The sequence below is a fragment of the Sycon ciliatum genome, chromosome 7 (genome assembly GCF_964019385.1).
Source record: "Sycon ciliatum chromosome 7, ocSycCili1.1, whole genome shotgun sequence".
NCBI lineage: Eukaryota > Metazoa > Porifera > Calcarea > Leucosolenida > Sycettidae > Sycon > Sycon ciliatum.
This window is the reverse complement of record NC_088649.1, coordinates 33,145,945-33,166,822: the sequence shown is the minus strand read 5'-3', so window position 1 is coordinate 33,166,822 and position 20,878 is coordinate 33,145,945. Positions and strand designations below refer to the sequence as shown.

General features: G+C 46.9%; 1 protein-coding gene across 1 annotated transcript; it reads right to left on the bottom strand.

The window, feature by feature from the left end:
- Window positions 1-10,296: 10,296 nt before the first annotated feature.
- LOC135821361 (ras-related protein Rab-35-like) lies at window positions 10,297-20,107 on the bottom strand. Its single transcript, XM_065334428.1, has 6 exons — window positions 19,722-20,107; window positions 16,846-16,896; window positions 15,816-15,939; window positions 15,017-15,141; window positions 12,938-13,065; window positions 10,297-11,392 (listed from the first exon to the last, which is right to left on the bottom strand). Exons 1-6 carry the CDS (start codon window positions 19,771-19,773, stop codon window positions 11,255-11,257), a joined length of 618 nt encoding a protein of 205 aa, XP_065190500.1. The 5' UTR covers window positions 19,774-20,107; the 3' UTR covers window positions 10,297-11,254.
- Window positions 20,108-20,878: the final 771 nt, after the last annotated feature.

The window sequence follows — 20,878 nt, the reverse complement described above, 5'->3', positions numbered from 1 at the left end:
GAGCGTGACAGTCGCTAAAGTCACGCGTTACCAAGCTACCAACACTGGCCAAAGTTAGGTTGAGATGAGCGTCATTGTTATTCCTACATGCTAGAACTAGAAACTATGAGAAAAAGACTTATTTCCCCTTTTTGAACTCTCTCCGACTGATGAGCTAATATTATTACCAGCATACCCTTCACCCTATTTATTGCCTCGGCGCGAACTTGTTTTTACATGCATTTATAGACCAATAATATTTATTATGAGATGGCGATACGTGATGTAGTGTTAGTACAATCATGTGCATGTACAGCCATCTCCAGTATCCCTGACATCTCCAGTATCCCTGACATCTCCAGTATCCCTGACATCTCCAGTATCCCTGACATCTCCGGTATCCCTGACATCTCCAGTATCCCTGACATCTCCAGTATCCCTGACATCTCCAGTATCCCTGACATCTCCAGTATCCCTGACATCTCCAGTATCCCTGACATCTCCAGTATCCCTGACATCTCCAGTATCCCTGACATCTCCAGTATCCCTGACATCTCCAGTATCCCTGACATCTCCAGTATCCCTGACATCTCCAGTATCCCTGACATCTCCAGTATCCCTGACATCTCCAGTATCCCTGACATCTCCGGTATCCCTGACATCTCCAGTATCCCTGACATCTCCAGTATCCCTGACATCTCCAGTATCCCTGACATCTCCAGTATCCCTGACATCTCCAGTATCCCTGACATCTCCGGTATCCCTGACATCTCCGGTATCCCTGACATCTCCAGTATCTCTGACATCTTGAAATACTCAGTGAGACTTGAGTATAAAGACCCAGGATATATCGCACACTGCTACGACACAGTGAAGCGATTCAGTTTGATGACAGTATCCCGGATATAGCACAATGCTTTTCTCTTTGCGTCGAGTATTGAGCGGTGAGTGGTTTGCCGGGTGTTAGCGGCCGTCGTGAGTTCCCTTCGGGAACCGGCACGATAATTTACTCCTTTATTCATCGAGCGGTGCAGCCAAGCCCAAGGACTGAGGAAAGGGTTGCTGTGACTGCACAACAAAGACCCGGTTGCAATCAGGGAGTGCATCAGTACGTGCAGTGCATTGCAAGGCAGCCTTATGCCAAGAGTACTATAGTCTCCGTACCGTTGTCTTTCATTATTCTTTTTGAGCTGGGTATGTGAACCTAGCTATCAACAAAGCATAACCATGATGACAACCATGTACTCTTGATTATTCAGATACGGCATGATCTCGAACTATGGTGTTTCTTCTATAAAAAAATTAACCGTGCTCAGACACAGTTCGGCAGTAGAAACCAGCTAGGAGTCGTAAAAAAATGAAAACGCAAAAGGCCAGAGTAGTACAAACTGACAATCTACTGAAACAATCGGTACCGAACAGTTAGGAATCGTAAAAATGGGTTTTCACAACTCCCCGGTCGAAACCTATGTAGGCTATGACGGCCATTGTGTTCATGAGGCAAAAAAAACATCCAGAAATGATCAGAAAAGCCATGTTTGCCGACATTATTTTTCAAAAACATTACAAAATTAATGCACCCTATACCTATAGTATAGGCTATGGCTTAGGCCTGAACACAACCTACATGGGCGATATGCGGTCGTTGATTGGCTCTTGTGCAAAATTGTCATGAAACCAGCTGTGCATGCGACCTACATGTACAACAGAAGCCGTTGTTCGTATTGGGCTTCTTTATCAGCAATAAGCCACACGCTGTAGGTATCGGTATTTCTACCCAATCTGTCCCCCGGGAATTCAGCGGCAGAATATCAGAAATTCCGTGCAGAATTCTGCGGCTGAAAAATCCTGAACTAATTCTGCAAATCCTTCTAATTTCTGCAAGGAAATTGAGCGTAAAAACAGATTGAATTTCCGCAACCCCGCCGAAGTTTGTTGTCCCTATAAATTCTGAACCAAAAATATGCGAAATCCTGGTGAAAAAATTGAAAGCTCCAAAATATACTGCAAGTTGATTTTGAAAGTCACAAGCAGGTTGATTTGGCTGTGAAAATACATCAAAAAGTCTCCAGAAAAAGCAGGTTTTCTCTCTTTTCTGCAATATTCCGTGTGAATTCTGCGGAAAATCTGCAATCCGCTAAATCCACGACCACCATGGGGATAGCCGAATGCTGCAGCTGCAGACAGCAAGCTGTATTTTCTGACCTTGTACACTGTAGATCTATGTGTCACCCAAAGAGAATTGGCGAGCACACATTCTCATTCCCTGGGCGCTGCAAATTCACAAACTCATTTTCATTTCACACTGAGGCATTTCACCACTATAAAATTAATATTAATTTCTGCCGCCCTGCATGTAGGGCATCTTGGATATCAGCCTCATATCAGACCCGTATTCAAATCAGGCTTCTACAATAATATTATTATTATTACTAGCAAGAGTTCATAACCCCCAAGAGTGTGCAACGGGCATAGACCCAGCGCTCGGCGAAATTCCTACATTACGTCATGCGCAGCTTGTCATCCGAGGTAAATTTGGGTTCTTTGCGATTTCTGGAAACTATACCCTGAACCGCTTCTAACTCAAGGCTGTAGCCTCGACTTTTCGAAGCTTTTTTCAAGACATTTCGGACGTACAAGTCGTACTTTCTCAAAAACAAACTCTTTCTCCAAGTATCCATGCATGGACATCGCGACAGGAAGAAGTGAGGACGCTGTTAAAAATATTGCATTGCCGTCGAGGACAATCATTCTGATAGCTGTGCAACTCAGCCGAAAAATGCTCCTTCGAAGACGATTTCAAATGGTTGACTCCCGGGAACTTGAGAGAATACGTCGAGGAAAGCACCGGAAATATGCCGATGGCCTGGGGAAGAAATTGTTCTTGAAGAGACTGCCTGCACTGGTGAAAGAAGAAGGCGATGAAGAGTCACCATTGCATCGAAAAAATAAATAGTTTTGTCTTTAGGATCGTGTGCTTCGTTTCACTTTTGCTTCTTGATCAATTGAGGCTCAGACTCAGACTAGAATCGCAGATTAGGCAGTTTACCCCGGGGAAGCATCCTGGTTTGACTGTAAATTTTAGAAGAATTCATCGGTGTGACTCATCGCACTGCACCAAAAATGACGCAATGAAGGAATTCCGCCGAGCGGGCTTCCATACAGGGACTGATCAGGAGTTGCACACTCTTGGGGGTTATGAACTCTTGTTACTAGTATGTAAAGGCCTGACCGGCAAGACCCTCTCCCTTACACCAAGAGTACATAACCCCAATTGGGGGTTACGTACTCTTGCTTACACTCACACACAGCAGCAGCAGCCGATACAAGGCAGCGCATGGCGACGCATGCATACGCACACGCAGTCATCACTTCAGGCTTCAGTGTTGAGCAAATTAGGAAAAAAGGAGAAGCCAGAGGACTACAAGTGTAGCGATGTGAAGTGTCAATTCTCACCGCGAAAGGCTAAAGGGACAAGCTTATCTATTTTTGCGGATTTTCTTTCATAAAAAATAAACGTCACAGGCTGCTCTTCGGAGGTGTCCGCGTCCCAGCGGTCCGGGCAAGCGACCGAATCTCAGTGGGACACTTGGCCGTGGCCTTTGTACTGGAATCTGTGGGAGAGCCTTTCCAGGGACTACACACCTGGCCGGGTACCCGGGTATCGGGTATGGCTCCTTTTTTGTTCCTTTCCTTTTTATTTGTTTTTGCTGAGAAAGAAACGTTGCTGGATGGAAAGCTTTCTGTTCCCGCCATGCGCCAGCGCCTTTGCTCTAGTAAAACATTGCTGGCTGATAATGGTCATTGCTCGTGATGTCAACTTAGAAGGTGACGGGAAGCTGGGTTTCTTGCCATTTCCAACTTCCTGACTCTGAAAATGTAGCTTGAACTAAGAGCTCCAAATATTTCAGTTTTTCGATGTGCCAGTCCTATAGTTACGACCTGCAGAGATGAGGAGCAAGTGAGGCGTTGGATTAATGCCAATAATGGTGTTTATGGCCCGGACGACGCCAGCGGTTTTCACTTGTCAGGAGGACAGCCAAGTAAATAGTTGGAGCAGGCAGATGACAGAATGATTATTAACTTTGAGCATTTATAGCAGAGTGGGTGGCTTGCCAAAGAGAATCGTCTCAGTACCTCATGGTTACTAGTACCTGACAAATGCCTCTTATTGCTAGTCTGCACTAGAGCATTAGCAGAATTGATCATGTCACAAGTAGTGTCAAGACTTGATGTCCTACGATTATACTCAGATCATGTTGCTACTTCACAGGAATATTCGTCCTGCCACTGTACACTCTTCCAGAATTGCATGCAGAAGTCACATGCCTGTCACAGTGTGCAAGGGACAACGCGTTTGCACTGCTTACGGATTCAAGCGGATGGAGTGCAGGCCAGATAAGAAGACTTAATCTGGCTATTCAAATAGCTTGGGCTGCTATTAATTGGCTAGACTCCTGGAAACATGGACAAGAATCTAAACCAGTCCACGGAAACAATATCACGCCACACAGGAAGCTAAATGGCAAACCAATCAAGTTCTTTGGTAATGAAGCCGTTCACCAACATTGTCCGGTTGCATGGCTAGTGTCACTCAAACAAGACCAATGGACCTAAAAGATACGCTGTTGATCAACCACAACTCCAATACCACTGAGCAGTGTCTTCTATACAGATCCAATTAGATATTCAAGTATATGAGTGGAAGTTGCTGGTATAGTCTCTCCTAATGACCGCGTATTTGGCATAATGTTCTCTATACTGCACTCTAGAGCTACTTACCTTTTCCGGCATTGAACTCAGGCAGGGACCACTCGCCTGCAGAATGAGCCAATTGACACAGAAGCTAAGTACCATGTGCATCCGTCGCAAGAGAAACACGCAAGTCTGCAAGTGAAGTGGATGGACACCCACTGATTTTCTCTTATGCCGATATCAGACATGACCTGAGTGAAACGTATGAAGACTTGCACCACATTACCGCACAATTCCATATAATTATTGCGAGGCCTTGTGAAATGATTCTCAATGCGCACCTGGTCTACGCCACACGGAATATATCGGATTATAATCGCCAAGACAGCTGCCTATGTCTGTCTGTCTCTGTCTGTCTCTGCCTCTGTCTCCTCTCTCTCTCTCTGTCTCTCTCTCTCTGTCTGTCTCTGTCCCTCTGTCTGTGTGTGTGTGTGTGTGTGTGTGTGTGTGTGTGTGTCTCTCTCTCTCTCTCTACCTATACCCAATCTGCGGACAGAACTGTTTCGTCCTTTGTGAACTCATCAGCGCAGCACAGAGAAAATGAGGCCGAACCTGATTGCAATGAATTTCCAAAGCCAGACTTAATTCTCCACCTATCAACTCCCTTCTGTGTGTATGCGCGTGCATGGGTGCAGGGTATATGCGCACATATCTCTCTCTCTCTCTCTCTCTCTCTCTCTCTCTCTCTCTCTCTCTCTCTCTCTCTCTCTCTCTCTCTCTCTTCCTGTCTTTACCTGGTTTGTGAATCGGCTTTTTTAATCGTATTTTTTCGGCTCACTGTTTTATGAGTTCACCTCACTATATGTTTTTGTGCTGCTACCTACTTATATTATAGTAGTTGCCTGATGATCGTAGTAATATGTGAAACTCAAGAGTTGTGACACAGCTTCCAATCTCTCTTGTGTACTTCAGTATTAGAAACACAAGGAACGAAATCTCTCGTATCTGTGTGTCTCGACATGTTTCTTTGTCCGTCTATCTCTCTATTCTATCAATCTCTCTCTCTCTCTTTATCTCTTTATCTCTCTCTCTCTCTCTTTATCTCTCTCTCTCTCTCTCTCTCTCTCTCTCTCTCTCTCTCTCTCTCTCTCTCTCTCTCTCCCTCTCTCTCTCCCTCTCTGTATATATCTGTCGGTCTGTCTATCTCTCGTCTGTCTGTCTTTCTCCTTCTGCCTGTCTTTGTGAGTCTGCCTGTCTGTGTGCCTTTCGTCTGTCTATCTGTCGTCTGTCTATCTGTTTTTCTCCTTCTGCCTGTCTTTGTCAGTCTGCCTGTCTGCCTGTCTGTGTGCCTCTATGTTTCTCTTTCTCTCTCTCTCTCTCTCTCTCTCTCTCTCTCTCTCTCTCTCTCTCTCTCTCTCTCTCTCTCTCTCTCTCTCTCTCTCTCTCTCTCTCTCTCTCTCTCTCTCTCTCTCTCTCTCTCTCTCTGTCTCTCTCTCTCTCTCTCTCTTTCTGTGTGTGTCTATGTGTTTCTCTAAGTCTGAGTCTTGGTCGTTCTATCTGCCTGTCTGCGTAACTCTCCAACTGTTTCCCTGTCTCGGTCTGTCTTTTTGGCTGTCTCTGCTTGTCTCTTTATGTTTGTCTGTCTGCCTGTCCCTGTATTTATAGCTCTATTTCTCTCTCTCTCTGGTGCTATTCTTCTGTCTCTCTTTGTCCCTCTCTCAGTCTCTTCTTCTCTGTCTCTGTGTCTTCTTCTTGATCTGCCTCTCTCTTTCTCTATTTTTTCTCTGAGTCTTTGTGTCTGTCTCTCCTTTTGTCATTCATTATGACTGTACGTCTCTCTGTTTCTGTCTCTGACTTTCTATGTCTGATTGTCTGTCTCTGTCTGTTTTTCCCCTGAGTCTGTGTGTCTGTCTGTCTCTCCTGTTTTTCCTTAACGTTTGTCCCTCTCTTTCTGTCTCTGTCTTTCTGGATCTAATCGTCTGTCTGTTCGTCTTTGTCTGTCTGTCTTTGTCTCCTTCTCTTTGAGTCTGTGTCTCTGTTTGTCGCTCTTTATGCGCATCCCTCTGTTTCTGTCTTTCTGTGTCTGCCTGTCTCTATCTCTGTACCGGCCGCTGTTCTGCACATAATTTAATCGTGTGGCACCACATACGTGGCTGTATATTTACCTATGCGTGGGACATTCACACCCAAACACACACACGCACAAACACACACACACACACACACACACACACACATACATTGTCTTTGTCTGTTTTTCTCCTGATTCTGTGTGTCTGTCTCTCCTGTTTTTTTCTTAATGTTTGTCCTTCTCTTCTTGTTAATGAAATTGTGTGGCACCACACACGTGGCTGTACATTTCTCTTTCTCTCTGAGTCCGTGTCTCTGTCTGTCGCTCTTTATGTGCATCCCTTTGTTTCTGTCTCTGTCTTTCTGTGTCTGTCTGTCTCTATCTCTGTACCGGCCACTGTTCTGCGCATAATGAAATCGTGTGGCACCACATACGTGGCTGTACATTTACCTATGCGTGGGACATTCACACCCAAACACACACACACATTACCTATCTCTGTCTGTTATTCTCCTGAGTCTGTGTGTCTGTCTGTCTCTCCTGTTTTTCTTAATGTTTGTCCCTCTCTTTCTGGGTCTGATCGTCTGTCTGTCTGTTCGTCTTTGTCTCTTTCTCTCTGAGTTCGTGTCTCTGTCTGTCGCTCTTTATGCGCATCCCTTTGTTTCTGTCTCTGTCTTTCTGTGTCTGTCTGTCTGTCTCTATCTCTGTGCCGGCCCACTGTTCTGCACATAATGAAATTGTGTGGCACCACAGACTTGGCTGTATATTTACCTATGCGTGGGACATTCATACACCCACACACGCACACACACACACACACTCGTACGCTCGATCATACAAGTACATGTAGTACTGCAGAAGTCACATCAGAGATATAATTAAAACTCTCTCTCTCTCTCGGGTGCAGCGGCAGCTTCCTTGACACTCTCTCTCTCTCTCTCTCGCGCGCGCGCGCGCTATGCCTGCCGCTGTGCTGTCATACAGATACTGAAATTGTGTGGCACAGAACACGTACATGACTGTATATTTACCCACGCGTGGGACATTCACGCATGCACACACACACACACACACACACACACACACACACATGACCTGCAGCAAATAACATTTCATAGCTACAGGACCTTCAAAGAAAGTCATGGTGTCAAGAAGATATACAATGTCATGTAGAAGGATAATTGTAAAACAGCTTGCTGTCTAGAGCATTGGTAATATAAATTATCATATAATACATGTAGTAGGGAAACTCCTAGAGAGTCAAACTATCGGATAAATTAATGGCAAGCGAGAGTCTCTACTTTTTAGAGTAGAGTGGGTGGGTACGCAGACCAGCGTAAGTCATAACAAATATTAATTGATAATAAAGTGTAACCAATGCTGGTAATGGATCATGTGTGAGCGACCAAAGAGGCGTACATCACATGTCCTGTACCACTATAACCACACACAAACGTCCAGGAGAATTTCACGTACCGATGGATCTATCATGCTGCCGGGATCCCTCATATATCTCATACTGTGGTACATAACCATCGGAGAATTGCAAGGACCTAAATACGGCAAGCAAATCAGGGACATTAGGTGCAAGACCCGTTGTCTAGACTGCACTGTGTTCTTGAAAATACTGAGCCTCCACGTTGTATCTGCATGTGGCATCCGTTGATCTCATTTGAGTAGTAGTAGTAGGCATGCACTGCATTACGTTTTGATGAAAGGTTCGATAGCTGATGAATGGGTTTATCATTTGGCTTCCTGTGTGGGTATTGTTTCTGTGGATTGGTTCGGAGCAATGTTCAGATGGTCCAGGCATCTGGCCAATTAATTATGGCAGTCCAAGCTAGTTGAATATCCGGATCACTTTCTCTCATCTGGTCTACACTCCATCCGCTTGCATCCATAAGCAATGCAAACGCGTTGTCCATTGCACACTGTGACAGGCATGTAACTTCTGCATGCAATTCTGGGAGAGCGCACAGTGGCAGGACGAATATTCCCGTGAAGTTGCAACATGATCTGAGCATAATCGTAGGACATCAAGTCTTGTAACTACTTGTGACATGATCAATTCTGCTATGCTCAAATGCAGACAAGCAATAAGAGGCATTTGTCAGATACTAGTAACCATGAGGTGCTGAGACGATCTGCGATAAATACTCAAATAATCTGTCATCTGCCTGCTCCAACTTGGCTGTCCTCCTGACAAGTGAAAACTGCTGGCGTCTTCAGCCTTCAGGGCCATAAACACCATTATTGGCATTAATCCAACGCCTCCCTAGGCTAGGCCCTTGCTCCTCATCTCTGCAGCTTCTAACAATAGGTCTGGCACAACGAAAAACTAAACTTGATACTTGGAGCTCTTAGTTCAAGCTACATTTTCAGAGTCAGGAAGTTTCAAATGGCAAGAAACCCAGCTTCTCTTCACCATTGGCATCACGAGCAATGACCATTATCAGCCAGCAATGTTACTAGAGAAAATGCCAAAGGCGCTGGCGTGAACAGAAAGCTTTTCATGCAGCAACGTTTCTTTCTCAGCAAAAACAAATAAAAAGGAAAGGAACAAAAAAGGAGCAACACCAGGGATTTGTCCATACCCGGTACCCAGGTGTGTAGTCCCTGGAAAGGCTCTCTCACGGATTCCAGTACAAATAAAAGGCCACGGACAAGTGTCCCACTGAGATGCGGTCGCTTGCCCGGACCGCTGGGACGCGGACACCTCCGAAGAGCAGCCTGTGACGTTTCTTTTTTATGAAAGAAAATCCGCAAAAATAGATAAGCTTGTCCCTTTAGTCCTACCAAGAGTACATGAAAACCAGAGTGTGCAGCTCGGATGGGTTGCTGTCACGGCGAAATTCCGTGATTACATCATTTTAGTGATGTAGTGCGTACAAGCAGGATTCAAGCAGGTCTCTTTCTGCACAACTGCAGCTCAGTTGTACGCACTACGCCATTTCCCGCCTCGGATCTGGGCCAAATATGATGTAATCACGGAATTTCGCCGTGACAGACACCCATAGCAGAAAAGGCCCCAAGCTGCACACTCTGGTTTTCATGTACTCTTGGTCCTACCCATTCTCACCCGGCCACAAGTATTCGCTCCCCTGCAGAATAAACTTAGTGAGTGGCACCGTTCTTTCAGCGCCAACCACACGCATGCACACAAGTGAGATGATGTCTGCAGTGCTAGTGGTTGATCATAAAAAGAGGGCAAAATGGGTCCCTAATTGTATTCGGTGCAGGCAATATGAAAGAACATTGAGGGAGGGGGGGGGGGGGGGGGGGGCACTAGCTTTCCACGGGGACAGAAACTGCACACTGGATCGCTGGGCGAAGCCTCTGCACCAGTCAGCCATTGTCCATCACGTAAAAAAAGCACACAACACCACAGCAAACAAACCGACAGAGAGAGAGAGAGAGAGAGAGAGAGAGAGAGAGAGAGAGAGAGAGAGAGAGAGAGAGAGAGAGAGAGAGAGAGAGAGAGAGAGAGAGATGGCTTGGGCAAGCAACAACAACGCCGACGACGACGACAACGAGACAGAGTTGACACTCAGTGAGAGACAAGACGATCGGCGTGCCAGGCGAGGTAGAGGGTCATTGAAGAACAGCAGCAACGGAATCAGTTTAGCCAACAGCCTAGCAATGCGAGCGGCGGGGGAAAAACGCCCCGTCCTCGGATCGAATACTTTTGAAGTAGTAATAGATATATATAGAAAGTATACAGTATAAACAACAGGGCTCCCGGGAATGAAGACGAAATAATCACAACATTTCTTCACACGCGTCGTCGAGCAAAGAGAGAAACGGAAGCGGGTTGAAAACGGTCAAAAGGCCCTGGACATGCATATGTGTGCCCATTGCCAAAACAATGGATGGGAACAGCGACAGAAAACACATAGATACACAGAGAAAAGAAGAGAGATTGGAGAGAAAAAAGGACACAGAGAGGGAGCAGTCGCATGGCGTTGTTTCGTCGAGCAAAGCTAACGAAAACGCGCGCGACTCTCGCCAACAGGCCACCACTCACAAACAAACCGACCTCTCGAGAGAGCGACACACACCCGGTGGCAGGTGTTGGACAGCATGGAAACAGACACACAGGAACAGCACGTCCTCACGTCAACAGACACACCACCACCACACACCGACAAGAGCAGGAGGACTAGCAACCCGTCGAGATCAGCAGGTCAGAGGACGGCGGTGGCAAGCAGGTGAGCCGCCGCCGCGCAGCTAACAGTTCAGATGACCAGAAGAACGCACAGGCAAACCAACAGCCAGAGCCTTAACAGTAGCGGGTGGCGATGATGGTCCAACCAGTCATCAACACAACGGAGACACAAAGTAAGAATTTAACCGGAACAGCGACTCACTAACAGCCGCTTCTTCTGCGGCAGCAATTGCTAACACACGCACACACACGCACACACACAACCACACACAAACAGATCACAGACTCCCAGCTACCACAGGGCGAACCGGACAGGCAGCGTTGCAGCGCAGAGCCGGCGGAGCTTAGCACGCGCATCCCTTCTTGTCGGATCCGGACGACTTGTTGATCTTGATGGCACCACCACTGGCAGGCTGGCCTCCACCAGCTGCTTCAGACTCTTTCTTCGTTTTTAAAACCATTCTCGTCAGCTCAACAAACACCTACACACACATCCAAATACACACACAAAAACAAAACACGTACGAAAGAGTGAGGATAATAGCCAATGTCCAAAAATGCAGAGAGAGAGAGAGAGAGAGAGAGAGAGAGAGAGAGAGAGAGAGAGAGAGAGAGAGAGAGAGAGAGAGAGAGAGAGAGAGAGAGAGAGAGAAAGAGCCAGCCAGAGACCCGTCTTTCCTCTACCAGCTCTACAAGATGTGAGGCGGTAGAATTCGCTAGAGGTACGGTATACTCTGCACATGCATGACAAATTGACAATGAGAGCTGCTTTCAACAACACATTGTACATGGTACTGTAGATTTTGAAAAGATGGGTGACATACAGACTTTGCATGGACCATCCACCAAAATAGGTAGATCAGCGTCCGCGAAAATCTACCGTCTTTTCCCAACATCTGTTCTATTAGGAACATCAGGCCACCTGCCTCATACTGCACTTTTCTCTCCGAAACTCAATACTTGCAAGCCAGATATGAAAGAAAGAAAAAATCATTAATCACACCACCGGAACTCAAACCAGGGCCTTTGCCAATCGCGAGCAATGCCCTGACCAACTGAGCTACAGTATGACTCTTATCCACGGTGATGGCAAATCTGTCCGGCTTCAATCAATGAATATCTGGCTTGCATCCTACTGGCAACTCACACCACTCAAGAGTGCCCTCGGCCATTTGCTTGATATTGTGTGGAGCGCATGAAACTACACGTATGTCCACTGTGAGCTAAAACAAATTGCAATTTCAAATTCGGACTTCAGGGCAAATTTCAAAGTACGAGGAAATCAGGCCACCTGCCTAGTAGTACACTCAAACGCCTCTTATCCGGACGCCTCAGATACGGGCACGTCTCTCTACCGGCCACCCTCAGCTTGAGTTTCTATGGCAAAAATGCTTCGAATTTGGGGGGTTGAACTTTTTTTCCGAATGCACAAGTGCTTATTTGTCACTGCCAACCTGTGTAATCCACACATTTTTATCCATGGATTATTTTTGTAACCTGAACATTTTCAATATGCGCCAAAAACAATTCTTCAAAAATGATAATGATACATGGTAGGTGAGTTATCCTGAGATACGGGCAAATCTGAGATACGGGCAGTGCCCGGTCCCAAGGTGCCCGGATAAGAGACGTCCGAGTGTACTGCTCTTTTCTCTCTCCGAAACTCAACACTTGCGAGCGAGACACGAAACAAAGAAGAAACACATCTGTTCTACTCTACATGTACTCTAACCCAGTACACTCACACCTCGTTTATCCGGGCGGTCCGGGACCGGCCACTGCCGCCCGTAATTTCGAAATGTCCGCAACTCCGAATCACATACATTTTGACGGGGAAAGGTCATAAATATGGCATACTGGTATGGCGTCACTATTTCTACAAAATGTGACAAAAGAGTAGTAATATTTCCACTGAAATTCGCCGAAAGGGTGCCTGGCAGACCGAAGTGCCCGTGACTGCCGGGGTCCGGATAACCGGCGTATGAGTGCAGTAGACACAAAAGCAAACGCAGCAGCCAGCGACTGACCTCCTCGACTCCATTGTTCTCTTTGGCGCTGGTCTCCCAGAGGCGAATGCCCATCTGGTCGGAGAACTTGTTGGCGTCCTCCGTGTCCACCACTTTCTTCTCCGGCGGACAGTCGTTCTTATTGCCCACTGCAGAACAAGACATAAATCAGCAAGTACAGAACATCTTCAGTTTAAAGTATTTTTTGCAAAAAAACCCACAATATCACTCAAGTTCAGAGTGGCAAGAAACTCTGTTTTATTGTTACTCGAGTTTCATGACAAGAAGGCCAAATCATCAGGGACCAATCCATTCCCTGTGACCTGCCCAGACAAATCTCTCAAGTCGTGCGCATAACGGTGCGGCCAAAACAGTGCACGAGGCGGGAGATGCGCTATCATAGTATGCATGCGCCAGCAATTATTTGCCAGAAGCACAGTGAGTGCGTTCGATTATGCACGAGAATCGATTCGCGCTATTCACATCACCCCATGTGAATAGAGTGAATGGATACCGAATAGATTCCAGAGCTCATGACATGAAAATCGAACGACTTGAATGCATGCGAATGGATTCATGAATCGATTCAACTGCATAATCGAACGCAGCCACTGGCAGGACAGCTATCTGAACAGGCAATGATGAGCGCTAAACCGTAGCACACTTCACTGTTGACCTATCCGCCACTACTCACGGCTTCGTCAGCGGATTTCAACTGAAAAATGCGAGCGTGCGCGGAGGGAGGGCCTGTGACCACACTGCACTGTGATACTGTCAAGATCTTCAAGCGAAGCAGCAGGACTGGTGCCGGAATGTGAGCTACTCGCAAGTGTGCAATAACATACGCTGTGGACATTGAAATCCGTTGAGAAGTCAAGCGGTCACGGAGCGCTGGCATTGCAGCCGTGAGCACTGCTGGTCCATTTTGACGTGATCTACAATGTGTGTATGCACTAGGGCAGTAAGGGTGCCGGCCCCGGACATGGCCGCCAATGGATACTAATGTTCACAACAGGACATGGCCATGTAGTCTGCGGAGGCCAGACCGTCAGCTACACGCCTCGGTGCGCTTTCAGACTGACGTGAACACACACACACACACACACACAGAGCTACGGAGCACCGTCAAACTGCAAGCACCGTTCACACAGCACAATAGGCTGCACGGCAAGGAGTTGGTAGACAACACACAGGAAAGGCGTTGGGAATGCAGAACTTTGCACATTTCCACTGACTTTGACTTCCATGCGGCCGGCTTCTCACACATCAAATCGAAAATGGACCAAGTCCAAATGCCAGGTGTTTACTTTCATCACTTGAAGTCGCACCAGATCCTCGCTCTTTCTCTCTCTCACATACATGCACACTCAAACAGATGCCAACATAAGTGACGGTGTTGGCTTCATTGAATTTTGCCGTATTTGAGTAGGGTTCCACGTTAACAAATCATATTCTTCCTTTCATGCAATTGTTTCCCGTACTTGGATTGTGTTCTACGTAAGGCCATCATTTTTTGTATCTATGTTTCGCGTCAGGTCAACTTCCAGAATCGTATGCGAGAGGTGGAAAGAAATAAAAAGTTGCAAAATAATAAAAAAGGATCATCAGAGGTGTATAGCACTGTACATACTACATAGCATATTGACTATTGTCAATAGCTCGTGCATGGTGTACATTCGAAAGAAAAATCGTACATCGAAGCACAAAATCTGGGTTATCAGCAAGAGGAAATATTCACTTTGGACAGAGGAGGCAACCGTTGGTGCCCATGCTTCGCTGGATTATTGTACTCAGCCTTCAGCAGCGGTGCAAAGAGCTCCGAAACGACGCATCCTCTCAGCTTGAGGCGATCGATGCGGTCTGGTGTAAGCTCAAAGAATTCTGCTCGCAGATGCAGAACAAACGATCTACCAACGCTGGCCTCGAGGCCAATTCTGAATCCCAGCTTCGCCGTGTGTAACCAGTCCACACTGATGACTCGCACGATCGTACACTCACTGTGCATGTTCGATTTTTATTTTTTTCCGGAAAAAATCAAAGCGTATGCGTGCGGACGACGCGAAACATAGATATAAAAAATGATGGCCTAAGTGAACTCACCTAGCACTCTGTTGACAACATCGCAGTTCTGGTCAATCTCCTGCAGCCATCTCTTGACGTTGATGAAGCTGTCACTACTTGTAACGTCGTAGACTACAATGACACCGTGCGTTCCGCGGTAGTATCTATATATATATACAAACAAAGCAAACACACACACACCCACGCACACAAACACACACACACCCACGCACACAAACACACACATGTTGACGCCATTCGCCGTAGGCATATGATAGCGATGGTACGGCAGAAGACATAGCAACTTGTGCTGGGATTGCACCATTCAACAGCCTGCAAAGGCTGATGAATTGACCGCCACTCTTCAGCCTGGTCTACACCACACAGCTATGAAGTGGCCTTTTCTGGCCAGTGAATACGCACACACACACACACACACACGGGGAGGATCATTTACGCCGCCAATATGTCCCACTGAGAATTACCAAGTACGCATATACGCAATGTATGAGTACACGTACAGGAAAGTAATGCATGTAAGAATGCTGGGACGAGGACAGCTCTGTTCAACATCCTACACAACCAAACACAGCTGCTGGCTGTGCACGGACTAAAACATACGGAAAGACAGTTACAATCGTCCTTGCTCACTGACAGAAGCCGGTGTTGTGGGCTCCGCTTGGCAGAGGAGAGAGACAGTCAAAAGGAGCCTGGGAAAGATGAATCAATTGGCTATCGACCTGACCAACGGCTGGCGCCTGCCTGGGCGCGCGCACGGACGCACACACACACCCATGCACTCCAGAGCACACACCACACACACACAAAAGCTGCTTACGTGGAGGTGATGGTACGGAATCTCTCCTGTCCAGCCGTGTCCCAGATTTGCAGCTTGACTTTTTCTCCATCTACGTCAATGGTCCGGATTTTGAAGTCGACACCGATCGTTGTGATGTATGTGCCTGTGAGGAGCATCACAAAGAGAATTCGATGTTCAGAAATGCTAGGGTACGTACGCGTCAATAATACGGAGGATTAGCAAGACGAAATTCGCGTTCGCGTTCGCAAACATTTTTCAGTTCGCGAACTGGATTGCGAACTTTCGCATTTTTCGTTCGGAAAAGTAGTCGGAACACGAATCGTGGATTCGTGTCAGGGCAGTCATAAATTTACCACGCTGTACTGCCTACGTCGTGTCAACATCATGCATGTGCGAATTCTGTTTGCTAATCCTTCTCATAACGCGAATTCCGTCACTGAGTTCGACTTTCTTTGGAGAGCGAACGCGAACGCGAATTTCGTCTTGCTAATCCTCCGTAATGTGATGTTATTCCAACTGATGACAATCACGAGATGTTATTGAAAGTCACCCAACAACTTTGCCTTGATGTGCGTATAGAATGAGCACGTAGCTGGTCCTTGTTGTAGCTAGAATTAAATGTTAGGTTCTCAAATAATAGGGTATGAGGCCAAATTAGGGCATGAGGCCAAATGACCATGTTAGGCACTGCACAGGCAAATTTCGCGCGAAAGCATTCGCGTGCCAATACAGGACTCTAGAAGTGGAATATTGGCAGTATATCAGTATTTGACCCAGATCCACTGCCTTCATGTAAACACCCACCTATTTTTTTTCTCCATCGTACAGACTTTCAACTCGGGTTGAAAATTCTCATGTCAGCACAGGCTAACATGCAATGTCGGAAGAGAAGAGAACACAGGCTAACATGCAATGTCGGAAGAGAAGAGAACACAGGCTAACATGCAATGTCGGAAGAGAAGAGAATGGGAACATATTAAAGCAAGTAAGACTAAACCAGTAGTTTTAGCAGGTCAGCCTAAAGGGGTTCTGTGCTAAAGACACCTACCCGAGAAGACGTTATCAGCAAACCGCAGTAACAAGCTGCTCTTTCCAACACCTGTGCAGCAAACAGAGAGATACAGAGAGAGAGCTCAGCATCATAACTCGGAACACAAAGGCCCACAAGTGCTCCAGACGTCACCAACACGGTGACTCAGTCGCACACAATTTTTATACAGTCTCAGACACTGCATTAGTAGCATCACCATCACCATCAGCATCAGCAGCACCATCAGCAGCACCATCAGCATCAGCACCATCACCATCAGCAGCTGCAGCAGCAGGATCAGCAGCTGCAGCAGCAGGATCAGCAGCATCATCAGCATCAGCAGCTGCAGCATCAGGATAAGCAGCTGCCGCATCAGGATCAGCTGCACCATCAGGAGCATTGGCAGGATCAGCATCAGGATCAGCATCAGCATCAGCAGCAACACAGTATGGGCATCGAGGAGGAACAACCACCTCCACCCGCAAGAGCACCACACACAGTACGTTTTGAAAGATCTACAAATGGCAGTGAAATGAAAATGCATTCCAAGGTGTTTTACTCCTGTATCACTTTTGAATCGTCTTCCATGCAAACACGTTAACCCTTCCAGGATCAATGGCGAGATCACGTAACATCTAAATGAAACAAGCTACCGTGAAGTCTTGTATAAAAGCCGCCCTCGAATAGAAGCCGCAATTTTGGGCCCATCAAATCACACATAAGCCTGGTTTTAGTGTTGACATGCAGAGAAATACCTGTCTTGTATAGAAGCCTGTCTCATATAGAAGCCTGCAAAATTTCACCAAGAAAGTCATAGAAGCCGCGGCTTTTATACAATACTTTACGGTATGCTCCTAATGGTGAGTATTAAATTACTATTAATGTCCTGCAAGTGCACCCATTTTGTAAAGTGCACATACATACATCACTGTTCAAATTGCCGTAACTCTATTGCCCTTTCTCCGATCGTCGCAAACGACGACTGGTAACTGGGCTAAGAGAACAGGCCTTCCAGTGATATGCAGTATGATAAGCACAGTGCGGAATGACTGGGCGCCGCAGACAGAAACGTGAATGCACTGGACATTTTATTCTTAATTCCATGAAAAGAGACCAATGCAGTGGACCCATAAACCGGGGGGGGGGGGGGGGGGGGGGGGGACTTCTCCACTGCACGGCCCATGGGAAGTGGAATTATAGGAGACCATACGATTCGCTTGAACTTTGGGAATCATCACAGCTCTGAACCACGGCCTCGTGTTGAGTAAAACTTGAGAACTGAAGAAAATAACGGAGCTGGGTACAGTATCTCGCTCAGGCGCAATTCCATACTGCTGGACGCCGAAGAGCACAGTAACAAAGAAGGAGCAGGCAAGGATGTCACCCAGTACAGCATACCGATATACACACGGTGATCCAACTGTGCATAGACTGCAGCCCAAGAAAATAAGTACGGCCTAGTTTACAGCCAGCTAAAACAAGTTTTAGAGTGACTTTTTTCAAATTTATCTATTCCAGAATTTGCCACTTTGCTCACCAGCAAATTAATGGAAGTTGAATGAACTAGACTGCCAACCCAGTGTGAGAACGAAGTTAGACAAGATGATTTGCCACCGGTTCGATGGTTGAAGCACAGCGTGAACGGGCTCGAGAGGAAGCAATGTTGATTTCCGTCACGTCTCAAGATGCTTACGAAACCTCAAGGACACATTCTAGCTGACCGCGGGCCATATACCGACTGGGTACTCGGGATGCTACACGCCTCAGTGCATGTCCCTAGCGAGAATACTTGGAAGCAGTGCTGGCCCTGCAAGGGTTACTAGTACACGACGCTCAAGGTCGAAACGGCCGACGCCATAATTTGCTACCGGGTGTACGCTGACACAGTCAGACCTCGCATAACCGCACACATCAGTTTTCCACAAAAAAAATCTGGATAGGCGAGGGAACCGGATAATCGAACACACGTACTGTATGTATGCATGGCATATGCTGTAAATCGGTAACCAACGATATTCTTCCGGATGTTGACAGATCCAGATAAAAGAGGACCGGATAAACGAGGTCTGACTATACGCCCAGCTGTCAAACCCCCTTCGTGCCGCTTGGCATAGCAACAGCGGCGCATTATGATACTGCCATCTGGTACACGTATCATGCCTCCCGTCCGGCAAACAATTAAAAGCCCATTTGTCTTGTACACACAATACTTGGTCATGGACTACTGAGTACGTAAAATTGAAAAAAAGAAAAAAAAGAATTTCAAATCACCTCTGTGCAACAATGGGGTCTGCCTGGGTATGATCACCTAGATGCTGACATTGATGGGTATACTGTGAAGTGAGGGCTGAAATAAATTTCCGTTCTCAAATACCTATTCGGATAACTGTTCTACAGGCAAGGGTACGTGGTTCTGCAGTGCACCATTCGATAGCAAAAATATTTCGGAATTGTATTGAAAAATTCAAATTTCACATTGCAGAGGATAGCTTGAAATCAACCGGATTGCGCGTTTCCTGACTTGAGGAATACCCCTATCGGACAAGGTTGAACTGATTTCAAACACACACATACACCCCACAATGCCCTGTGCCGATACCCCACGGCGAGCGCAGAGTTCTGCTTCTAAGAGGAAATACTTGTACCAGCACGCATTCCGGGATCGCCACGAGCGCGGGGAGAAGTGAGGCAACTTTTTTTTCAGTCGAGGCTAGAGGCGAAGTGTCTGGATAGTACATCCACGACCCATGTCCAAAGCGGGAACACAAGGATGTATAAACTGATGAGGAAGGCAAGGGTACGCAAAATGCAGCCGTTATTTTCCAATCAAATTGAAGACAGGGAATTGAAGACAAAAGAACACATATGTACATACACCCACACACAGTTCTTACCGCTGTCTCCAATGATCAGTAGCTTGAACAAGTGGTCGTACTCCCGAGCCATTTCTCCCGTAAATCGAACAACGTCCAACGATTGTACTAAGCAGAGATGTTTCTTCACTTCAGGGACTCTACCAGTCGTCCACAACTCTCTCCCTCCAACAAAACCAACAAAAAGGCTACGGAGGGTGACGTCAATTCAGCAAGGTGAGTGAGCGGGTCCGAAAATCCAAGAAACAGTAAACCCGCCCCTGTGGTCTATGCAGAGAAAATAATTGAATCTACGCTTGATGTCCTCCTCCCCACGGTAGATGAGAAACGACTTGCAGCCCAAAAACGATGAACAAAGTTTTGCTCCACAAATGCCCAAGCTGAAGCCTACGTAGATCTTGTGTACTGAAATTTCGGAGCGTCGGTCCTGCTCGCCGCTTGTCTTCTTTCCAACCACCTTTTCTGGTTTTGCCAAAAAAATCATTCCGACATTTTACGCGGGCCGCAACCGTTTATGACGTCAAACACCATGGCATGAGCACGATGTCAAGGCCGAGGGCCGGTAACAACCGCAACCTGGGAACGGGCGCCGGGCGCGCGAATGATCGGCGCGGCATCGACTTCGCTTTCTCATTCGCAGGACGTGTAACCTGATCACGTGCCTCATTTCCAAGCGGCTTTGCTTCCTTTTTGAATTTTGGATGCTCACCATGGTACCAGCAGGCCAGGGTAGGTTCCGGCGGATTCTGCCTATAGGCCCAATTCTGCCGGCAGAAAAATTGGCAGAATTCGGTGACTTTTTCTGGTAAGTTTCATGCATGCCCGATGATGGTTTGGTACCGGTATGTGGATAAAAAAAATGGAGCAGAATTCGAGGAATTGCCCGCCATAAGGTTTGTATGGGTCTGCCAATTTCACTGCTCTCAGCCTTCGAGCAGAATCTGCCACCTTTTCGAGCATAATCCGCCGGTCCCTAGGCCAGGGCATATCGCCTACTTGTAGGGATGGAGTACCGGTGTGTGTGTGTGTGGGGGGGGGGGGGGGGGTTACGTGTCCTGATGACCGTGATGATGTTCACAAAAAAAAGACTCGTACCACTTGAAATAATTTATTCTTACATCATGACACGTGGTCGTTGCCGGGGCCATGGCCAATAATAGGTGATCTTCCCGCCGCGG

Excerpts from the sequence above, each read along its gene's own strand:
- LOC135821361 (XM_065334428.1), bottom strand. The coding sequence starts at position 19,773 with ATGGCTCGGGAGTACGACCACTTGTTCAAGCTACTGATCATTGGAGAC. Across the intron at positions 16,897-19,721 it reads ACTGATCATTGGAGACAGCG|GTGTTGGAAAGAGCAGCTTG; the intron begins GTAAGAACTGTG and ends TTTGCTGCACAG. Across the intron at positions 13,066-15,016 it reads TGTTGTCAACAGAGTGCTAG|TGGGCAATAAGAACGACTGT; the intron begins GTGAGTTCACTT and ends CTTGTTCTGCAG.